The sequence below is a fragment of the Dicentrarchus labrax genome, unplaced genomic scaffold, assembly GCF_905237075.1.
Source record: "Dicentrarchus labrax unplaced genomic scaffold, dlabrax2021, whole genome shotgun sequence".
Lineage (NCBI taxonomy): Eukaryota > Metazoa > Chordata > Actinopteri > Moronidae > Dicentrarchus > Dicentrarchus labrax.
The window spans coordinates 7,661,444-7,686,042 of record NW_026136706.1 but is presented as its reverse complement, the minus strand read 5'-3'; the positions used below and the strand labels follow the sequence as shown (position 1 = coordinate 7,686,042).

At 38.9% G+C, this 24,599-nt stretch overlaps 1 protein-coding gene across 7 annotated transcripts in view; it reads right to left on the bottom strand.

Moving 5' to 3' along the window:
• Window positions 1-24,599, bottom strand: part of hdac4 (histone deacetylase 4) — a 119,528-nt gene that overhangs the window by 75,417 nt on the left and 19,512 nt on the right. For 5 of the 7 annotated variants that reach the window (XR_007885260.1, XM_051404416.1, XM_051404417.1 and 2 more), the window contains exon 3: window positions 1,706-1,768. The exons of 1 other annotated variant lie outside the window; for it this stretch is intronic. Coding sequence is in view for 4 of the 6 variants with exons in the window: in XM_051404416.1 (XP_051260376.1) it covers window positions 1,706-1,768 (63 nt within the window). In the remaining 2 variants the exon portion in view is untranslated. Of the gene's footprint in view, window positions 1-1,705; window positions 1,769-24,599 lie in introns of those variants that run through there. One more of the 7 variants, XM_051404424.1, reaches the window with a different exon arrangement.

Below are 24,599 nucleotides of genomic sequence, written 5' to 3'. Positions count from 1 at the left end.
CATTGTTTTGTTGTTTTATTGCTGAATTTATTTTGTGTTTGTGTGAACTGGGCCTGTGTGTGTGTGGACATTTATTACAGGTAACAATCCCCTCACACAGAGAACATGATTCTGACATGGGTCAACTGAACATACATTAATGGTCTCATTCATATGAGACAGCTGTCAAAGGTCTTTCTCTCACATTATTAAAGTCATTTATATCCCTATTAGCGATGTCTAGTCACCAAAGGCAGGTCTCTAACCCACATTAAACCCAGCATGTGACCCACATCACTGTGTTGGTCTAAATGGGGTGTTTAAGTGTATGTGCATTATCTACAACTAACAGGCAGTAAAATGCTCTTCTATCTTTTATATTATTTTATAATCATTTTATTTATCATTTTAAGGAGGTTTTCAACTTTTCTAGCACATTATTGGTGAACCCAATATTTTTATTTCTGAATAATTGATCTCAAAAATTCAACATAAAAAAAGCTCCACACAAGCATAAAGAAGCAATTAAACACTGTGTTTATATGTAGAACTTGTCTGTGTGTTTATGAAGTTTCGTGTGTCACTGTTTCTAGCAATGAAACATGCTATTAACAGGCTAAGGCTCCAGGTCTTGGCAACCATATCTGTGACATCACAGCTGCATCAGCATTTCCACCCGCCACATGGGACAAACATACCGCTTGTGGGTTGATGACATGCTGATGTGGCGTGATCATCCCACGTTCCTGTCAACAAGAGCGTGAAGTTCCTACAAAATGTCGCGTTTCACATGCACTGTCACGCACATGCACGTGCGCGCTGGCATGTGCAGTGCGAATTCTAAAAGGAGTCGGCCACTGAATAATGCATTGCCATGTGCTAAAAACAACATGCGACGTCAGCTGGTGGAAATGATTACATACTCAGAGTAAATGATACGTTTCCTCATAAACAGACACTGACAAAGTGTATTCTTGAGCCATACATTAGCCAGCTAAGGTAACCACGATATCACTAAATCCCCCATTGAGCACTGATGTTCTGTAATCACATGTGGTGCATTACACATCAGTAAACCCGAAGACATGACTGCATCAATCACTCAGCTCCAGGTGAGTGTGTTTCTGAAGCCTCTGAGTGGGGAAGCACCAGCGTTAGTACTGTAAATACCAGACAGAAACAAGGAACACTGATCAAATCTATAACCAAATAAAATATTTTCTGCTTTCAAAAAAATATATATATAAAATATGTTTTTAATATATTACTCAAATGATGCACAGCAATCCAAATTAGTTATTTTGGCAACATATTTTGCCATATGTTTGCCAGAGATCACTCTTTAATATCACAGAGGTTGTTGATTTTAAGGAAATGACATTGATCCTGATCTGGTATGCCAGAGTTTTGTTTCCCTAGAAAAGCCAAACTGCTACAAGATGTTTAGGATAACAAATGTACAACCTTTCATGAATTTGGGCAGAGGTTGAATCACAATTTTTTTTTTTTTTATCAGTCTCCTTTTACTTCATTCACTGCACTGAAAATCACTGAGTTATCAGATCAGTCCATTTATCCAAATTCAGTTCACACACACACACACACACACACACACACACACACACACACACACACACACACACACACACACACACACACACACACACACACACACACACACACACACACACACACACACACACACACACACACACAGATTTCCTACCAAAATGATTGAGTGCAGTTGGTTTAAGAAGTTCCAGAGGCTGCTCGTTGCTGGTCAAGCCACCTGCCAGAGAGCAGAAAAAGATGTATTAAATGTGGTGTTCAGTATGTGGTATTAAAATCAGCAGCTGAAAACATTCAAACCACCAACATCTGTCTACAGCTCACAGGAAAGAGACCACTGGACAGGGGTATGGAGAAACCAAGACGATGAGTGGAGTGGGAAATGAGAGAAAACAAGCAGTAGAGAGTGACAAAAACAAAGCAGATGTGTACAGTAATATGATATCTTTTCAACAAAGTCGGACAGTGACAGAGAGAGCGAGCGAGCGAGCGAGCAAGAGAGAGAGAAGGAAAAAACACACATTGTAGCACACATTACGAGCCAGCTGCCCCAAGAAATCCAACCAGGGGCGCTAATAATTTAATCCTTGAAAACTGGCTTTCTAAAACACATCTTAAAAAAATAAAACATAAAAATAATCTCCATTATGCATTATTGGATTAAGATTAATATCAACTATCCTTGCTAATCCACAACAGTGAGAGTATTTGCAGTTGTATTAGGTTGATTGTGAAATTAGGAACAGATTACAAAACTCCCATGATTTGGTGAAATCTGAGGAAAAAAACTACAAAACAACAAAACAAAAGATAAAAGAAAGCGTTCACAAGCAAGATATGATATCTTGATGATATATCCTTACTTTAAGTGATCAGCATTTCCGATTGCAGGCTTTCTTATTTGTAACATTAATGCTAATCTGGCTTCAGCGATGAAAAGATATGGGACACAGAAACAAAGGCTAAAGACTTTTCTGGCCCATCTCTGAGAAAACCAAATTGATTAATTTGGTTTAGAAGGTCACTGATATAGAACTGGCCCTTCATGTGCTTTTATGGCTTAAACAAACAGAAGCTGTTTTCTCATGATTGTGCAGTTACATGCTGCAGATGGTAATAAAACCAGTAACAGAAACAGACTGTGGCTTAAACTCCTGAAGGACCCATCTATAAATGCCCTGGTAGGAAACACACTCAAACTAATCTTTTCTCACTTATTCCCACTCCGCTCTACAAATTACTGCCACAATTCAATACGTTTTATTAAAAATCTGCACAATTTTGTAAATAACTTTTGAGAAATTGAATAAGCAACAGTAAGAGCCAACAAATTGAACACAATTATTATTTTTTTTGACTAGCTGATGCTCTGAGGAGAATACGTCTCCCTTGAACTTGTATCAGGAGTATAACATGTTAAAAATAAGTGACATGATAGTATTCATAGCTGGATCTGACCTGGGTTACACATGCCCCAAATAACACAAGCAACGCAGTCAGGAAAGCATAAAGACAATATTTTATGTCAATGACAGGCAGAAGTCAACTCAACTCAAGATACACCAGTAGACACTGTTGTGCTGCAATGTGTAATTGTAATGCAGCCATCAGGGCCTTTTAAGAGTGGCCCTTAGCAAATCACAAGATCAGTCTTACAGAGACAACAATCTACTGTTCGACAATGAGGGAACTTGCTTATCTTCTCTTTGTCTTTCTTTGCTGTATGAGTGAGTTCTAATATTAATTTCATTTGTTTGTTCCCGATATCAAATTTTGCTTTTGCACATTGCACCTGTGCTAAATGTTGTGTGTGGTTAGAGCTGATTGAAGAGTAAAATGTTTACTTTGTGTAAATCAAGTTATTAAAAGTTACAGAAAGTAACATGCATAATAGCTAGCTATATGAGCCACCTTGAGTGAAGAACATTCACGTAAACTCTGACATGAACAGTTAGGTCAGTGCGGAACCGCCGCAGTTTACAGTACTGTTGTTGCTCAGGGTGGTTAGCATGAGATATTATCTCTTGTCAAGCTGTGGATTTCACCTGAACAGTATGTGGATTCAGTCTGGGTAGCTAATGCTAGCACATACTGTCCACAGTCTTATAACCCGGGAAATATGTGCATAATTTAGCCTATAATCTTTACACAATTTTATATTCAAGGACACATCTTTGTTCACTTAAATGTAGAAGCCCTTTAGGGAACATTGATATTTCTCTAATGTAACTGAATTATCAAGAATCGAATTGAATCTGAAGATCAGGGCTGATATCCAGCTCAATCTGCTAAGTGGATGTGAACACACTAAAATACGCTTAAAGCTCAAAGTCAGCTCATAGTCTGTTTTTGATTTCAAATCCAATGTGATGGAGTGCTGCCAATACAATGAAAAACACATCAATGTCCTAATACTCTCTGACTGCACTGTACACACCAGAATATTATTAGCCTGCTGGTCTGAATTGTAAGAAGCCTGCTAACACACATTTTAGAGCGTTTCCCAGGATACCACTGTAGAAATGTTGGTTTTTAGGTGACACAGCAGACAGTCTTTTGCTCAGGCTTCATGAACCACCATGCTCCCGCCCTGTGGTCTTAAATTCAAGCTCTTTTGTGGAAAGAGTCTTTGCACTCACAACACAAACTTAGCTATATTTCTGCTCCCACCTGCAAACAGCTAGGCTGAAATTATGTCATCACTCTGCCTACATCAGTTTATCCTTAAGATTGGCAGCTGGTACAAATGGTGGGGTCAGTAATCCTGCAATTATCACCACTTTCAGGAAGCAGACTTCCTCACAGTCACATGTTTCAAACTTTGCCCATACTCAGTGGGTGTCAGCACAGACACATCAGGCTATATTCAGAGTTCACTTAAGAATGTACGCAGGTCTAACTCTAAAATCTGATAAACTACTTTTTAAAGACAACAACACTGAAAAACTTTGAAGACTGAGCAAGACTGCATCTATCTCTCATGCAAACATCAGAAATCTCTGTCGCCATCCTCCCTCAACCGGCAGAGACAGACGTGGGGAAAGAAAACTTAGCGTGGAAGGAAGGAAAATGTGAGAAGAGACCATGTGCTGTCACACATGAACAAGCAGCAGCACATGACATACCCACAACTACTATGGATTTTGTTTTTCTGGGTTGCTAGGTGCTATTTTCAGCCTAAGCAGACTGCCCCATGATTAATACATGATTGAGGGAGGGGCTGAATTAAATATTAATATCTTACGCACAAAAACACACATGAAATGCATATTCTCCAATTTCATATTCTAGACAAAGCCTTATTCCTTTGTTCCTTTCCTAGAAGTAGATGCTAACACAAAATTACAACAGGAAACCAGACAGAAACAACAGACTTTCTCTGAAGGAAGAGAAAAAGAGAACAGGTTTTGCGATGACAGAGTATTATATGAGCGCTCAATATGTGTGTGTGCATGTCTGTGTATGTATGTGTGTGTGTGCATGTCAGTAGGGTGGCAATGGCAGATGGCAGAAAGACGACACCAGAGCTTGATAGGCGAGAGACAGGCCAAGCAATCACACACTCAAACACACACACAAAGGGAGAGCTGAGAGTGTAAGTGAGTGTTTTGCATCTTCATTTTGCTCTTTGGCCCCCTTAAAACCCTTTGCAAGCACTTGTTTTCAGAGAATAAAAGACAAAGAGAGCGTGACAGAAAAACTGATTTGTATATCTGCATGTAAATGTGTAAGTATGTGTGTGTGGACCCATAGGGACAGACTGTAAACGAAAAGCAAGAATGTACGTAAATGTGTATATTTATCTCTATGTGCACAGGAAACATATCTCATGGAAACCAGGCAGGTTTATAGGTTGACTGAGCAGACGATGACCTCTGACGTCTGGGGAGGAAGACAGGCCAAGTACTCTCCCCCTTAACACATAGTGATGAGAGAAGATCTCCATGGAAACCACAACAAACAAATATGCAGAAAGAGAGAGAGAGAGATAGAGAGAGAGAGAGAGAGAGAGAGAGAGAGAGACTCTTGTACAGGCAAGGAACAGTGTTTTTGTAAATCTAGTTTTACTATTTTTAACAGCAGCACAACATGTAAGTGTCCTGTATGTCTTATAATCTGACAAAGGTTTGTGATATGCCGGCTTTCAACAGCACGTGAGGATAGACTAGAGGTGACAATGCAAGCTGCTGCTCATACATACAAGGCAGCAATTAGATGCTGAATATTCCTCTGAATTGCCCTCAATGTTTACAGCAGGATGCATGAGAGTTATAGTACAGGACTCAAAACTAACTTTTTTTTACCACCGTCATTCCAACACCAATTATCTCAGCCCCATGCGCAACAAACTGATGCACTGTGTTCTGACACCTTTCTATCAGAACCAGCATGAACTTTTTCAGCAGTTTGAGCTACAGTGGCCATGACCCAGTCTCCGGTTCACTGCTTTTCCTTCCTTGGCCCACTTTTGATAGGTACTGACCACTGCAGACCAGGAACACCCCACAAGAGCTGCAGTTTTGGAGATGCTCTGACCCAGTCGTCTAACCATCACAGTTTGTCCCTTGTCAAAGTCGCTCAAATCCTCATGCTGCCCATTTTCCTGCTTCTGACACATCAACTTTGAGGACAAATTGTACCTAATATATCCCACCCACTGACAGGTACCATGATAACCAGATAATCAGTGTTATTCACTTCACCTGTCAGTGCTCATAATGTCATTACTGATTGGTGTATGCGGACAACTATTCTGGTGACATTATGTAATCCTCTAGCTAACCAGTGGTCTTATTTCCCCTATCTCACTCCTGATTTACTGTCTTCCAGCACCAGCTATAATGGATTAGGTGCCTGTATCCACTGTCCACTCTGGAGTAGACACTGTGCGAATAGCCACACATTTGCTTGCAAAGCACTCTTATCCGCTCTTAACAAGGTACTTATCCATTCTGTCCAAACCACGTCACCGTTGTCTCAGAGTTTGATTGAATAGTTGTCCTCTCTACAGTACAACTATTATCTGCTATTACAGCAGCAACAAGAGATAAAGTTCAAGAGAGATGAGACAGAGATGTTCGCTACCTCTTACAGCTCATTCTGCGGTCCGAGCTTCGGCACTTGAAATGGCATTTAATGGGAATTCAATCCATAATAAGAGTTATTTTTGGATGCTTTATTGTGGAACCAAGGGATATGGCACTTTGGGGATCACTAATTCTTTCACAGTATTAAGAGCAAAAGCTTGTTGTGGTTTATAATGTATGTAACAACGTTGTTATGTAAGTAAGTAATGCCCTGCGGGGGGTAAAGCACAGTTACAATGGAGGACACCATTACTGTGAGAGTCATGTGGACACTGATGGATACTTTGATGTGTTGACCTATGTGACCTGTGCCATATGGATGTCCCTCATCAACAGTTAATCTCCCCAGTGACATGTAGAATAGAAATATAAATATGGCCAGTGAAAATACATAGACCAAGAAAAAGTACACGCATTGCTCCAAGCCTAGGCGGTAAAGTGATTTGCTCTTTTTACGTGTGTCATATCCCATTTGTAAAAGCCTAGATTTGTCGACAGACTTCCTTGTGGATAGACATACGTGATCACCACATGGAAAAAGGAAGAGACGGAGTGCCAAGTTACCGACGTCTGGCATGAAGACAAGTTGGCTCAGAGGCTAGCAGGAAGCAGGAGTGCCTGCTTCAATGGATACACACCCGGTGTACAATGGTGAGGAGAACCCTTCCATGATGTAAGAAAAGACACACAGAGCACTCATGAACATTCATAAAAATGCACACAAACGTTACACAGTGCAGCAAACACCTTTCCTCCTGCTCCTGTAGACAATGAATGTGCCAAGTCACCTTGTTCTGGGACACCTTTACTTCCACCTGACTTCCAGTCACCAGAACAGTGTGCCAGCTACAGCAACCTGTCTAGTCCAATACTACTCAGTCTGGTGTATTCTGAGCCCTCAATATCAGCCTCAGAGCTCTGCCACCCTCCACTTTGCCAACTATGCCATCCTGTCTGCTGAGGCTCCACCAAAATTGCCCTTCTGCTACAACCAAACTCTGAGCCAGTCTGAAAGTGTGCCAGTCAAGCCAACCTGTCACCACCACTCACAACCACAAGATAACCTGCTGGGAAGCCGACATATGAGGAGATTCATTCCAAAATGAGACGTCCATCATGTGATTGATAACAAAACTGACTACTTTTTACAGGTTAGAAGGCAATTTCACTATTAGTTTTTTAAGAATTGGATGCTTTCTCTCTATGTAGCAGATTCCTGATGGAGATTTTAATCAAAATCTTTTATTTTAAATTATTTGTTTACATGAGGATGGTTGTACATAAGAGCCATATACAAAACGCAATGCCTCATTAGCTTAAAAAGAAGTTACCCTGATTCTAGTAGAGGAGTTCATTGTGTGTCCTTCAACCTCCCAAAAACACTGATAGGAGACAGGGTTTAAAATGTCCTGCAGCCTTGTTAATAGCAGCAAGTCAAGCTGCCACAACCAGTGCTAAATAAATCAGTGCACCAAGAGTTAACCTTGGTAGAGCACTGTTTCACTTGCAGACTAAGCTAAACTATGCAAGCATCTATCTACTGAGTGTATGTACTGTACGGAATCAGTTTGGTGTCCACACACACTGTCACCACCATGATTCACTATGGGGACAAGTTTGTTCTTTGTTTCTATGATTATGCTGACAAATGAAAGCAGTAACAACCAAGAAGTAGGGGCCAAATAGTGGCAATTATCTCAAACATGGCACAATAGAGGTAGAATTCCTGGTTTGTAATATCAATGAAATAGAAACTAAGATAAGATTTTCTAGTGCTTAGAAGTGAATTTGTCTGTGTCTGTGTGCAGCATTAAACCCATGTAGAACTTCTCACCACTGCCCTGCTAAAAACCACTTGTTGGTGTTGCGGCCATGTTTACTTACTACTCAGCACTTCCTCTGGGCATTTTGAACCTTCAGGACAAACCACAGCCTTTGACTTTATTTTTACGAATAGACCTTTTAAGTTTGTGTGCCTGTCTGTGTGTACATGTATCTGCCTGTGTACTGTTGTTGTACGTTTGTGTATGACTAAGAGGAGAAAGAAAGACAAATTATATGTTTATGGTACACATATGTGTATACGTGTAGCTGCAGTGCATACATTCAAACACACACCAACATCATAGGCATATAATACATTGGGGCTGGAAAATAAACACAAATGTTTAACTTACCAACCAGAATTAACTCCCTTTGCAAATTTCAGTAAATTAACTGTCCAGAACTCTTTGTCTCGACTGTATTATCAATCATTATTTATTATCCTGGTTAACATATCAACAAGACAAAGTTTAAAAAAATATATTGTTACACTTGTTATCAAGTTAAATGTCACAATGCATTGTGATATAGATTTTAGGTCAGATGGTACAGCCCCTTCAATCCATCACCCTCACTTCCACGTCTTTCACACTCTAACTGTTCAGAAAGAGAGGCCATGTGGTCTGGCAGCAGGCAGGCAACACAAGGTCCATAGGGAGACAGGAGATCCCTGTGATACCTAAGATGGGTACTCTGTGTGTGTGTGTGTGTGTGTGTGTGTGTGTGTGTGTGTGTGTGTGTGTGTGTGTGTGTGTGTGTGTGTGTGTGTGTGTGTGTGTGCGTGTGCAGCATTTTGCTGGTGAAAGGGCTGAAAGGGTACTAAAAGGAACAGAGACATCTGTGGAGGAGTGGAGGGGTCACTGAGTAGAGAGAAGGCCTTTCTGTTTGTAAGAGCATTACACATGTGGACATCACATGTTGGATTACACTTACCGGTTACACAATAGGTCACAAATATTGTAATATGTACTCAAGTATCCAGGGTAAAGAGGACACTACTTTTTTTAGATCCAAGCGCATCTGCAAAGTATCTATCACAGAATTGACACTGAATACCACAACAGCATGACCCTTCATCTGACCGAGACAAGCAAAACTTGACAATGAACATGTGCAAATCCAAACACTTAATATCTAAGAATTCAAACCTTCATGTTCATGATTGCAGGGGACTTCCAAAGAATGACAAATCATTTGGTCGAGCTCTGAATTTAAGTTCCTGTGAAGACAAATCATCAAGCTTTCCAAACTGTAATATCCCACGCATCTGTATTTGTTTGGACCATGAGCTTGAACCAAAGCAGTGATTACTTGTTGTTGCTTTCAATCTTGATGGCATTTGAGCTTTGTTGACCTTGACAGTGACATAAGAGATCAAGTGGCAGTATTTTATTTCCACTACCATATTTAAAAATGTGCCGCCGCAAAACTTTTTTTGTTCATTGTACTTTGACACATCAACATGGAGTTACAGAAGAAAGCATACGAAAGATGGACCAACGATAAAGTCCAGGCCACAGTCGCACACCAAAATGACGTGTAAAAACAGCGGCCGCTTTTTCATACATCACCGCACTAATCTGACAAATTTTTGAAGGGTCTTTAGACCGCAGTGGAACAATGGGCTGAAGGAAACTATTAGTTCCTTGGAAAGTAGTTCTTAGGACTGAAAGGTAGTCAGCCAGGTACTTAAGGTGGAAATGTGGCTCACTATGATGCAATGGACTGGACATGACAAGCTAGTTACATCAGCAGGTTGCAAACCACTGGAGTTAATCACACCTTATGTGTCTGCTTTCACAAGAATTGCATTCACTGTGTGTATCTGTGTCTATACCTGGAGTATGGGTGTGATTCCCAACATGTGCAGTCATGTTGAATCATGTTAAGTGTGTGTTGCAGCCACCAACGTCAAAGATCACAGTGTGTGCGCATGTTTTTGAGGCCTGTGATTAGTTTGTGCCTCTGTGTACTCTGCGAATGGACAAGGTAAAAAGCCGTAACCAGTCCATGCTTCTTTGAAGTTATCTTGTAATAGGGATTTACTCCAGAAGCATTACTTTATTCCCTTTATGTTATTTAAAGCAGTACTACTTAATTTTCAGGCACTATGTGACGCAGAAGAACCTTAAAAAAGCTAACACAGTTCAGACATATTTCTCTATAAAGTTATGATTATTGGCTTATCTCTGGAAACATATTTAAACTATTGTGGTCTGTCTAAAGTTTAGTGCAGGTATAATACAGTATTGGAAGTGACTGTCTTTGTGATGTTTAACTGACTCAACTGTGAAAGTGCTGTAAAACCAATTCAATTTCTTAAAAAGTTCAAGGTTCTTAAAGATAAGTTTTAAATCAAGTTTGAGGCCGCGTTAAAGCAAATTGACACCAGGCCTCTTTAAAACAGACGCCGGATTATATACACACACACACACACAAACACACACACACACACCAACTCCAGACACTGTGAGATGACAGGATCACTTTAACAAGTCTACCAACAAATCCATCTAACAGCAGCCCACTTTTAGCAATAAAGAAACTGTTATATTGTGCAAATCAATACTTCCCTGTGAGGAAAATCAAACACTTTCAATAACTGCTGGTTGCCTGTGATGAAAGAAATTTGACCAACAAAGGAGGAGAGTCAAACGGTATAATAAAATAGAATATAAAAGGTTGCAAACATGAAACACAGACAAGAGGGGGTTGTCCCAGTGTCCCACAGCCTCAGGAGCTGATGGCAGGACTGCAGGGTTAGGTTGTGGGGTCAGGGTAAGAGCGCCACACTTCACAGCTTCCTAGAAGTGTGTGTTGTGACCAATGAAGTGGCAGGACACAAATAAATAGCAGCAGCAGCACTGAGTGGCCTAAGGCTGCCACAGATCCTGCACTGGTAGGGTGGGGACTCGTCTGGTTGGATGCAAATCTTATATGTCTTTCGATATATTTTCTATATTGGTTTCGTACTGGCTTTTTAATAAAAATCTGACTATGTTGTGCATAATGAAAATGCAAGTTCATGATCAATTCATCTCCAGTCAGTTTTCTTAACGGATACCTAAATAGTTTTTTCTCCCAATAGCTAATATGCATAAACCAGTGCCCAAAGGTGGAGAAATGTCTTTGTGGTAAGAGCTCACTTCATTTTCCAGTGATGTTTTTTAACATCTGTACATCACTGTTTGGAGCCAACTGGTATAATTCTTTAATGTATAATGTACAATGTTACTGTACTTTAGTTTTGTGTTTACAAATCAAAAAGCATTGACTACTGTTGTTTAGTTGTCACATGAAGCCAGTTTTTGAAAGAGTACCATAAAAAACATACTTATAATGTAGAAAAAGACATTTGTCAGTACATAAAAGTACACAGTCAGTGGCTTGGTTAAATTTTATGCGCAGGAAATCGTCTAAGCAAGCAGCTGCCAAGCAACAGTATTTTTTCTCAAAATCACAGATAACTAACAGGCACTGAAGCAGAGTGCCCGTCTGAAGGATCGAAAGGGGGCTGCTGACCTCACTACAGCTCAGCAGCTGATGGCCTCCTCCTCCTCGTCTGCCAACTCTGTTTTGTTTCCAACATCTGTCTTCTTATCTGCCAGAATGTGTCCGATCAGTAGCTGTCCCTCACTAATAAAATGCATCCAGAGGGAGAAAGAAAAAGCTTCAAAAGCATTCCTCCAGTTGATATGGGAGCCTCCACAAATCCCCTGGTTCCCTCCTGTCTCCATTTTCGGCACAAATACTTCCTGTGTGTGTGAAACCCCATCACACCTCACCATCACACTCCTTTCTCCTAAATTAACTCGCTCTACACTCATCTCAGCCAATTCCATTTTCCCTTCCACTAAGGCAACGTACCCCTTAAAAAAATTGATTTTAGAGAAACCCTGTTCCACTTTAAGCTTTGCTTGGCTCTGTCACTATTGAACCCTGTCTTATAGAATTTACATTCCTGTAATTTGTAGTGACATTCAGATATTCTAGAAAAACAAAAGAAATGCTACAGCGACTATTTAGCCTCTACGTTAAGCATCAACATTTTGTGATGTAACCTGATACATAAATTAAGGTTTCCAAATGATGTTGATGCATATGCTGTTGCATATTAGAACAATATAAATGTTATTTATAGGAGAAAGGATTAAAATATCTTTATAAAGATTTAGGATTTTATGAACAAGAGCTAAGATAAAGGTTAAGGTTTTAATACACAGTTCATTCCAATTCTAAGATTTGTGTTTGTACAAAAAAGCCCATGTTAATCGTATGTTAACTCACATAACTCAGCAAATTACACATTCCACAATATTTCTAAATCAAAAAGAGTGTATCATCAGCGGCTACCATTGTGAGCCAGCAGGCATAAATAATACTTAACCACCATTAAAGCCTGTCTTACTACTCCTCTAATCTAATATAAGTGCTACTGACAAACTTTCTCCACTTTCTCTGTTACTTAAACACTTGATTGTTTCTTCCCTTTTCATATCCAACCATAAGATCTTGTATCAACAGAAAATAATTCACACAAAATAAAGTAGATGCTCCCACAGTGACATTTCAACGAACCTTTAGAAGCATAATAGATGGTGGGTCTTGTAAAAGCTAAATATATCATGTATTAAATATATGTGTTATACAAATATTGTTTTTATGGGAGAGGTGAGCCACAAGATAAATCCTAATTAGCCGAGACCAGTTTAAAACTGTTATGAAAACACAAGGCCATGTGTACCAGCCAGGAAGTTCTCATATAATGCTTGAAGGAGGAATAACAGGTGCAGCAACAAGACCAGTTGGTCAGCAGAAATAATCCAAACACATCAGCCGTGCTGCATACAAGAAATAAATCCTGCAGAAGTAGGCGTAGGAGTCAGTTGGCAATTTTAAATTATCTACCGCAAAGCTGTTTTGTAAGTTGGAGTGAAAGAGGAAGGAAGGAAGCAGAAGAGGAGGAGGAAGACATTGGAACTGCTGTGGGAAAAAAAGAACAGAGAATTAATACACTGAAAGGCAGCAGAATAAAACAAAGACCCACCTTTTGAAAGATGAATATGAACCAGAACATTTTTTATACAATAAGCCAGTGCATTCCCAGTAATTAGGAAGGAATTTCTTACATGTGGCTCTCTCTGACGTCAATCCTGTACCTTCCCAGAATTTGCTTTCTCTTCTCCAGTGCTGTGAATGTTTAGCGTTAGGCTGCTTTTGGCTGTGCTCCCGGACTTGGGTGCTAGGAGAGATTTAGAGGGGAGGGTGGGGTTTTCTTTGCTTGTTTAAAAAGCAAGCAAGGATGAGCATGGTAACCTCAGTTCAAGTATTTGGCTCTCCTGTGATTCTGCACTGTGTTTATGTGTATGTTGGCAATTACCACATCAGTGAAGCTGGGAGGTTTAACAAGTTTGAGATATTCAGAGAAAAGTGGTTAAATGTTAGGAAGCTCTGGCGACATCTTAACTGGACTGGACTGGACTACAGTGTAAGCAATCATCTAACAAAATTATTGAATGGCTGTTTGGCAGGTTGGTGATAGTTTAATTAGGAAGTTGATAGGTAGGAAGTAGTGGGCTGAATTCCTGATTTCTCAGTATATGTTGCCTTTATAAGTTTACTAAAATTTAGTTTGAAAAACAAAATGTTTTAATCAAAGTTAAATTACGAAAACCAGAGGACATCTAACGAACATTAATCTAAATATATTTTTGGATAATCTAAATATCTTTACTGGATAGGACAGCTGGTAGACAGACAGAAAAAGGGCAGAGAGAGAGAGGATAACTGGCAGCAAAGGGCCATAAGTCGGTTTCGAGTCCATGGTACACGGGGTGCCAGCTCTGAGCACCATGAATGTTTGTACAAAATTTAATGAAAATACATCTAATAGTTCCAGACTGTCTTTGCCATTCCTAGAGCCATGCTGCTAGCATGGATAAAAATAACTCTTTCAGGGAACAGAACTGATTCTCAATGAAAATGAACAACAGTATTTCTGCATCACAAAACAGTGTGACCTGATGTCTTTAAGTACAAGCTGGGCCATAGATTTAGTTGATGACAGTCCTCATTTAGCCAGCACTGCATCAATAAGCTAAAACATACACATTAGCCATCTGCTTTGTACTGTGATCTGTGTGACTGCTGAAACTGAGACAATAGCTGAAGTGCAATCAGTTTAGAAACAGAGTGGTGTGTGTGTGGTTTAGGCCTGCGTTCACCAGCACGTCACATAAACCAGACCAGGGGATTATCTATAATAATACTGACTCACTCAGGTTTTAGCGAGAGTTTACTGTGGGATTACCGAGCAATCTGATGTTGAGTGGATTGAGCTGTCATTGTGATTATTATTATTATTACCCATCATAGTGGGTTCTCTGATTTATACTGTATGTTTCCTTTACCAAGAGTCCTGTTTGCACAAGCATCCTATATTACATTACACTTGAACTGCACACCTGGAAACACAAATAACTTTCTGTACCTGAAACAAGGCAGGCAAGGGGATAATTTGTAAATTTTAGACTTGTACAGAGTACTGTTATTATGCAGGCAAACCACAACCGGTTTATATTTATATAGATTTGTCACATTAAGACAGAATTGCACTATTTTATTTGAGACACAAAATATCTTTTATGCTCAATTCATTTGACTTAAAAATGACCTTATATCTTATAACAAATCCATTCAACATTGTTACACATGTTGAATATTATTGACCATAACAAATGACTGAGAGAAAACACCAATAAGTCCTTTTCTGATAACCAGAATGTTCTTGTATCCATCCTCTCTCTCTACCAAATGTCTATGGGAACATGCCAACTGTGGGGATACTTGCTTTAGGCTTAGTTTATTTGTTTTTCTCCCTCTCTACGTGCCCACTGCAGGTTTGCTAGAGCTCCTTCGTTGAGCCTTGTGTGTGGATTCATAGTTCCCATGCCATCTGATGTCAACAAGCTCCTTCAGCAACACTAATCCACTCCCAAAACTCCCCGAGATCAGTCAGCAGCGGTAGCAGCCAAGTTTCACACAAGTGTTGTTTGAAACTCAAGATCACCTCATAAAAAACAAAGTTCCCATCTAAGAGACTGTACTGTCTATCATGTCTGTAGGCTGGAACAAAACTGAATGAAGCATACATTTCCAAAAAAAAGCGAGTTAAAAGACAATATTTGTCACATATGGACTAGCAAACAAAGGCAATGCTGTCTGTAAATTAAAGCAGTTGAGTGATGCTTAAGTAACGAATTTCAGGGCTATTTTGTACATGTATCTTTGGCAAAAAGATAAACATTTGAACCTTTTTTTATAAAGCTGTGATAATTTAGGATTTTATATGTGGTATTCATGCAGTTTTTTAGTGATACAGTCACTAGATATTGTCTGAAAATTTAAGACTATTTGAGACTAATTTAAAATTTCACTATGTATCATAATGTTTGTCTCCATGCCACTTTTGTGTATCATTTTAACGACACACAGAAGATACACAGGGTTTCAATATGAGCTGAAATGTAAAGTTGTGGGCTAAAATAGTGAAAAGTCATGTCGGTGCCTCTTAGTTAGAAAGTGATGACACTATTAATTAAATGATATAATCATATATACCTTTACGCATTTTTATTAAACCATTTAAACATCTGAATGTGTAATTTATTTGAAATGATAAAACAGACGGGACATCAGATCACACTCGACCCCGTACCGTCCAATTTGCTGGATGCTTTCACTGTTCAAACAACTTAACTAGAAAAACCTTCAAGGTCAATCTCTTCACTACTCTCCACGAGTAAGCAGTCCATTAGCAAGCTCATCTTTCCTTAAACTGCTGGGGATATTTGGAAAGGCAGTAGTAGGGAAGGCTTGGCTGAGATGACAGAACAATCAACATGGGTCTCTGACAAGGCAGAGCACTGCCATTACTTTCATGTGAGAGGATGGGTTAATTATAAGATTTGGTTTCTAATATGGAGCCTGTCAGAGGAAGTGCAGAGCATATAACCGGTAATTAGACATAAATCGTTTGACTGAAGCAAATGTAGGGATGTGGGGGAGGGGGTGGGGTTGAGTAAGATCAGGCTTTGTCTGTGGTAAGGGGTAGAATATAGTATCATCCCTTAGAAACACAAACTGTACGCTTTCAAGGTCTTGACGGCATATTCATTGTAGGGTGAGGTATGTATGACCTCAAATTATTGACTGGTAACAACATACAATATGATGGTATTCTGAGCTGTGTGATGATTCAATATTTACTTACTTTCCAATGTAATCATTTCATATTATTGTTTTACACCTATAGTATTTTGATTAGTGTAATTCATAGCAGTGGAAAACAGTTCACTGAGCTAAACATCTATGTGACTATGTTATGCATGACTTGGCTTTTATTTGACTGAGTGATATCAACCCAAACCCAAAACTATTTTGCTAAAGCAACTGCTTGTTTAGGGGGAAAGAGGGTGCTACATTAAACTGGAACATATCTGCAGCATGGATATTGTTTCGGAAATGAGCTATGGCTCCAGAACAGCTTGTGTCATACTTGAAGCACTCTGTTTCTTGGCATGAGAGCATGCAAATGTTTAAGCATAAAACTAAGCATAATGTGGGTTTCTTTGCGATGCTAGTAGCAAAAGGATGGCAAGGTCTTTTGGTCCAAACCAAAATATCTAATTAACTGCTGGGTGGATTGCCATTATACAGATACTCACAGAACGGTTGGATCCTAACGGCTTCGTTTCGTGATCCGACTTTTCCTCAAACACCACAATGAGATTGACATTTGTAGTTTTGAGAGAAATGTTTCAACTACTGGATGGACTGAAATCACATCTCCCTCAGGATGAATTGTAATAACTTCCATTAACTTTTTATTCAGCGCAAACATCTGATGAAAAACTTCTCATCTTATAGTTTGGTTTATGACCAAATACATACAAAACGAAAGACTTTCCCATCAGCCTCAGCTGTACTTCGTGTCTTGTGCTCATTAGCACATTAGGGATATGGTTAACTTATCCATAACAGTGCTCACAGTAACTGCACTGTTTGATATGCAGTGAGTTTCATTGTTAGTTGCTGTGCACTTCGTGAGATGTAACAATCTAAATCCATAAAAATAAAATACAAACAATATTACAAAACATATCAAGTCATTATTCACCAATTACACAGCCCACTTAACAGGGTAACTTCTGGATAAAATGCAGTTTTATTCTTCCACAGAGGCAATCAAAGTGGTCATGTCCAGTGTTTCATAAAGTGTTCACATACTGGCCTTATGAAACATTGGTGAGAACACTGCTGAAAGCTTCATTGAGCAGCCGAGCTGTAGCTGTAGATTTTAAGTGGCTGAGATGACAGTAAGATGACACACAGGCAATGAAATGTCAGGATGTGAGTCATACTAATGAAGCAGTGACTGAATAAAGGTAGAATGAACCCCTCTGGAACACTCTCACACTAACTAATGTATTAACAGTATGACTAAACACGCTACAATTATGGCCTTTGACTGGTAGATTTTAAAGCGCTATTTCATGAAGTGTCAGTCATGACAGCTTCACTATTCACATAAAAGGGAGAAATGAAGGGGCCTGTGTCTGTGCTTGCCCTGGACAACTATACGGGGAGTATATGGTCCTACACTAACAGACACACACTGAAAGACACACACATACACACACAGTTATTCACTCTCTATGACTGGCTCAGTCCCTACACCAATTTTCTCCCTCTAATTACAATTAAAATAGTCACGCTTCTTTTCATGCAGCATAAGCAGAGCAAGAGCTGAGAATGGCTCACTTGTTTATTGTGGTCGGGTTGACAAAAGGGCCTTCAATAATAGGGGGGCCTATGTTCAGCCTGACCTTTGCTGGTGGAGATACAGGCTTGCCTCTTTCTCTGGCCAGAATATTAGCAGATTGGTTCCACATGCAACCTAAGAGCTAAAAGAGTGTTGGTTCAAACCACAGTACATCAAATGCTTTCTACCGCCCATGAACAAAGATACCAAATGTGTGCTTGCCCCCAGCCGATTTCAAGAATGCATTCTGCAGCTGACACGGTACTCATTTTTTGTTTTGACACCACGTGTAAGCTTTGGAAAACCAACCTTGTGACATGTGATGGCAAACCCATCCCTGACCTCCATCAGCTTCGCCAAGAAAGTGTCCCCAGCTTATTGTCCCTCAAATCATCACCAACCGATGCATGCGTGATATATTTGTAACTGTCGAGAAGTTACCCAAACCCCCTTCACAGTTACTACCTGAACTTTTGTTAATAGGTGCAACAAGTTTGTGTCTTCTTTCAGGTGTAAAATCAGACAGAATATATACTCGCAATTACTAACAACTCAACATTTGGAATCATTAAGATAGGGGAACTCAACTTGAACTCGTCAGAATTTAACTTGACAGCCAATAAATTATAGAAGAAAAACACTACAGAAAGTAAACTCTTTGAAGTGCTGCTTAAATACTTTCCCTACCAACTTCTCACAGCAGCAGTAGTTGTATTGCTGCTGTCTGGCACATCCCCAAGGTCCCTGAAAACAGCTGTTATAAAGCCCCTACTCAAAAAGAATAATCTAGATGCCTCCATAATGAACAACTGCCCCCTATTCCAATCTATCATTTGTCAGAAAATCATTGAAAAAGTCGTTTTTTAAACTAACTAACAGCTTTCTTAACATTAAATTGGTATTTGATGACTTTCAGTCAGGCTTTTGTGCTAATCACAGTGTTGAAACAGCGCTTGTTAAGGTTTAAATTACTAACATATGCCTTAATACCAATACAGGCAAAACATCAGTCCTAAAGTTAGTGGACCTTAGTGCAGCCTTTTACATTATTGATTATAACATATCACTACATAGACAGGATTGATTTTTATGTATAGTCACGGCTCAGATCATATTTGTAAGACAGGATCCTTTTTGTTTCCATTGGAAACTACACCTCAGCACCAATACCCTTGACCTGTGGTGTCCCACGGGGGTTCATTTCAGGGCCTGTATTATTGATTCTTCATATGCTCCCTTTTGGGCCAATTATTAGACAATAATAAATATATAAATAGATACTGAAACTGAAAAGAGGCTTAGTATTGCCATTGAGCTTGACACAAAAGGTCTTAAAGCGAAGGACACTGTTAAAAACCTTGGTGTCTTAATTGATTGTGATTTCAGTTTAAATACCATGTTAAAACAGAGTACAAAGTAAATCAGCTTTTTACCATCTAAAAAAACATAGCCAAACTTATTTGAAAACATGATTTAGAAAAACTCATTCATGCTTTTACTTCCAGCAGGGTTGTCTACTGCAATGGTCTTTTCACATGACTTCCTAAAAAGACAACTCCAGCTTGTCCAAAAATGCAGCTGCTAGAGTTCTTCCAAAAAGCAAAAGAACAGACCATATTACTCCGATACTGAATGCCTTACACTGGCTATTTTAATCTAATGTTTTTTTAGACATTAAAAATATATATTTCTATGACCAGCTTACGATTTAATAGTATTAACTGAAAATGTCAGGATTCTCAGAAGTCTCTGTTTACTCGCCTCCACCCTGCTGACAATAATTCCACATAATGAAAGTCCACTATCAAAAACAGCAACAACACAGTATTAACGGCACATTAAGTGACATTACATAGGCCACTATGGTCTGAGTGATTACATCATTCAAGCACTGTAATCTACGACTGCTTTTAGATCACTGTCAACCTTATTAAAGGTCTTTACTTCATTGAGTAATGGCACAGGCTGCCTTGATCCTCTGTGGACGTAATACCAAGGTCATAACATCACTGGGCAGACCGAGGATGACATTGACCCTCCATGGAGAGCATAATGCGATAGTCCAGGTTTGTAAAAAAAAAAAAAAAAAACCTTCAAAAATGATCAGCTAGGAGTTTTTTGTTGCTATGCAGAGTGGCAGTGGTCCACAACATTCTCGATTACTGGTCATTTTCATTTTAGGCATGAAAAAAGGATCAGCTATATTCCAAATATAATACAATTTAATTGTTTCTATGATAGTAAACCATAATCACAGGAAATTTAACTTCTGAGTTTGTGGTGTGTTGACTTGTGTTTTGGCATGCAGCGACTGTGTGTCTGGTATAGACAAAAGAAATAGGGGCCCCATTGGATCTATGGTCCAACAAAATGTCCTCTGTTCTCTAAATGAATGTGTGAATAACTTTGTGAGAGAAGAAAACACTTGTGGAGGTGGACAATTGTGTCTATTAATACTGTCTATAAATAGATCAAAACCAACTTTCTTTTCACTCTGTCGAGTCACTAATAATCTTTAAACTGCATGACCTTTCCACGATGAAACTTTACATTCCTTTACTAGTACTAATTTCTAATTAAACTGATTATTTTATCCTTAGACTATACTAGACTATAGTATATAACTCATAATTTGAAAATTCACATACCCAGGCCAGTATCTATGTCAATGCCACAAAATGCATATATCAACTAAATGTATCATTTAAATAAAATTGTTAGGACCCATTTTTCATGTATTATTATATTATTGTGATTAAACCTTTATAACATAGCAATATATTGCTAATACTTGGGTTATATTATAACTTGACAGAGGCTGACATTTGGTTGTGATATGACTAGCTAACAGAGAAAGTCAAGAGGCAAACGTATAAACTGGAGTTGAAGAATCACAGAAAGCAATGGTGGTGAAGGGGGGAAGGGGACTTGTGACAAACATTTCAAGTCAAACCTAAGATGTCATGGTGATATGGTGATAAAATATGCACCTTAATCATAAACACACTGGTGTTTTCTTTCACTCACACCAATACTGTTACCGAACTTTAAAGCATAAAGGAGGTGTAAATCAGCCCTAAACAGTACCAATAGTGTTTCAGAATCAACAAAATGTTTTAGGGTTCAGAAGCAGAAAGACTCGCTGCATGAGATGTGAGAAATACAGTGCATTTATCTCGAAATGAGGCGACATAACATTGTACTTTCCTTCATGTGATTAGATAACCATCATTTAAAGGCAACCAAGTGTTGCTTTCTGCATCCAAGTGTGCTTGCTATAAAATATCTAATAGCATTTTCTCACAGCAACCAAATTTTGACATGAAATAATAGGGTAATCACAGGTGTTATCAATGACACTAATTAAGGTTCCATTCCATTTAATGTAGCAGAGCCTTTCCAGTGAGCAGAACATGCACAATAGCATCACCCTGACACTGTTTGACCTGAATGGAACAGAACCTAAATTAGTGTCATGAACACCTGTGTTTACCCACTATTTCATGTCAAAATGGCTGCTGTGAAGAAGGTCTATTGTTCAGTCCACAACCCCTTTAAGATTGCATCTTTGTCAGGTCAAATAAACATTCCCACGGAAGGACCAGCGTTTGCGTGTATTACACGATGTGTCAGCATCTTCCATCGCATTTTCCATGAAACGCTTTCTGTTTGGCTCGCCATTGCACGGATGCTCATTAGAGTGTTAGCTCCCAGTGCAATCGTGTGATAATGACATGAGCCTGATAGACGCTGGCACAAAGACAAAATCAGAGTCAGGGTGACAATAGCAGATAGTGAGCAGAACAGTTCAGCATGAGATAACCATCACTGAGATTTCAGTGAGCTGCATAAGGAGAACAGCAAGAGAAATGTGGTAAGAGCTTTTCTATACACTTTCACTCAATTCTAAATTTAGCCTCACACCAAACTTTGTGTCTAAGGAAGTTTAAATGTTTCATTTCAGCAATGCCCAGTTTCACACTGCCCATGCAAACCAAAGTAAAACTGACAGAGAAAGAACAAAGCCATCGAGATACAAACATTTTTTGTCAATTAACTTTGGTGACGAGTGTACAAAACCACGGGTCACAGTGAGCAATATTTTGATTCAACTAGCGTGTTCAGACCAGCTCATTTATCTAGCCAACCGTAAATCTACAATATACCCTTGCTGTTTCATTCATCTAATAGGCTACTGCTCCTGAAAGCTGAAGTAATGAGCTTGCTATGTTATGCAAATGGATGAAAGAAAAGTCTGGTAAATTACAGATGTGGGAGGACGACAACCTTGGTTTCATGCAATTTGACTGATGACGACTGCCGCTGAACTCGGTGATCTTGCATAGATTTCTACAGCAGGGTTCCTGGGTGCACCGTTGTAAATTCTTCATGTAGGCTACTAGTACAGTAACTTTCTTAAGAAATACAGCTATACTGGATTCTAATATGTTATATATATTAATGGAAGATTCATTACACTCTTATGAGTTTTTGATAAATATGTTGATGGAAAAATAAGCCTGTTGTCACTATAGCCTAAAGCATAAATCTAGACTGAAGAGCCACTAAGGTTGTTAATAGACATGATTTTATAAGCAACTGGCAAGCCAGTGTTTGTATGTTATAGAAAATAAATTGGTGCTATACAAATAAAATTGAATTGAATTGAATTTAATTAAATTAAATGGAAAGTTGACTTTATCAATACAAAATATTAACATTTAATGATAGTGCTATACTGAATATTGCTCAGTGATTGAGTTCAGAAGTGGCATTAGATCTCTTGGTGACTGCAGTGTATAATATAATGTTGCCCACTTCGGGTAATAGTGACAATTTGAGAGGAGGAATGCACACCACTGTTGAGTGGAGAGGTGCTGACCACAAAGTAAGTACAGCTGTGGAGGAAAACAGTTGCACACTCACAGCCACGATGCATAAAAATGTATTAATAATTTAAAAATGTTTTGACATGACAGTCTTCTTCAGGGTATTAAATGACAAAACAGCTCAACAGACATTAAATATGATAAACAATACTGACAATTTATAAGGCAGTCACATCTGACAGTGTTGAAACTTATAACATATGAAAAAAAAAGGCAACATGGGCTTCTTCACAGTTCCCAGTCATGGAGGTGTTGATTCAGAGCAAAAGTTGACAGGAGTGAAATATGAATGTGATGTTTTAAAAGGTTTATCAGGGAGAGTTCATTATCCACCAGCTGTCTGTGATTTGCTGTCAACTGTTACCTTCTTTAGCTGCTTACAACCTGTCTGAAGATGAGGTTACACAATCAGCCAGTTTGTTTCCCTAAGAAACATTCACAGTCCACAATCAGTCAGTCAGTCACTAAGTCCACAAGGGTTTGTTTCAAATACCGAAACCGAAACTCTAGCAAGTATTATCTCTTTCACAAAGAAAACATTAGTTTGATCATAAAGATTTAAAACCCTTTCCTACAGTGAGCACAAATGTATGGGTAACGTATGGAATTAAACTAAATTAGCCACAGCTGATAATATTTAAAATTATTTTTTTTAAATTTTATTTCAAAGAGTGGCCAACCAACAATGAGAAAACTGGATGTCTTTCTTAATTTCAATTTAATTTCAAGGTGCCACTATGGCCAAAGAGAGCAGAGTGGTTTTATCTCCGGCTCTGAAGCTCAGATCAACCTCCATTGAAGCTTTTATCCTCTTGTGTTTCCCCTACTCTCTCTTCTCTTCTTCTCTCCCTGAACAGGGTCTTAAGGGGATATAAAATGCCATAGATGAGTGCAATGCCCATATCTCCCTGTGTCTGAGGAATTGTTTTTGGCTTGACAGTTTAAAAGTTCAGAGGTCGTTGTAGCTCACTCTATGAGGCTAAATATACCCGAAACATAAACTTGACATTTTGCAACCATGTTGTTATTTGTCACTACACATCCAAAATAGCAAGCATGTTTAGCCAAAACACTGTGATTATTTCCCTGTAGTGTAGCTTAGTATCCTGTAGACAAATGCTAATGCTGCACTAATGCTACAGTTGAATGAAGATATATATTCACACATATACAAAAAGAAAATCACAAGACATGTGTAAACAAAACCCATGTAATACCCAAGTAGAACAAAATGTAGGACTTCTTTGAGAAATTATATAATAAACCTAAAGTTTGATTTTTCTTGGAGGATCATTGCTGTTTTCTTAATGCTATAAAGTCTATGAGAAGGGATCTTAACTGTTATTCATTTAAGGGATGTTTACCAAGCAGGTAAAAAGGTTTTTTAAAAAAAGGCCTTCAAATTACACACATTCACACATCCAAGCT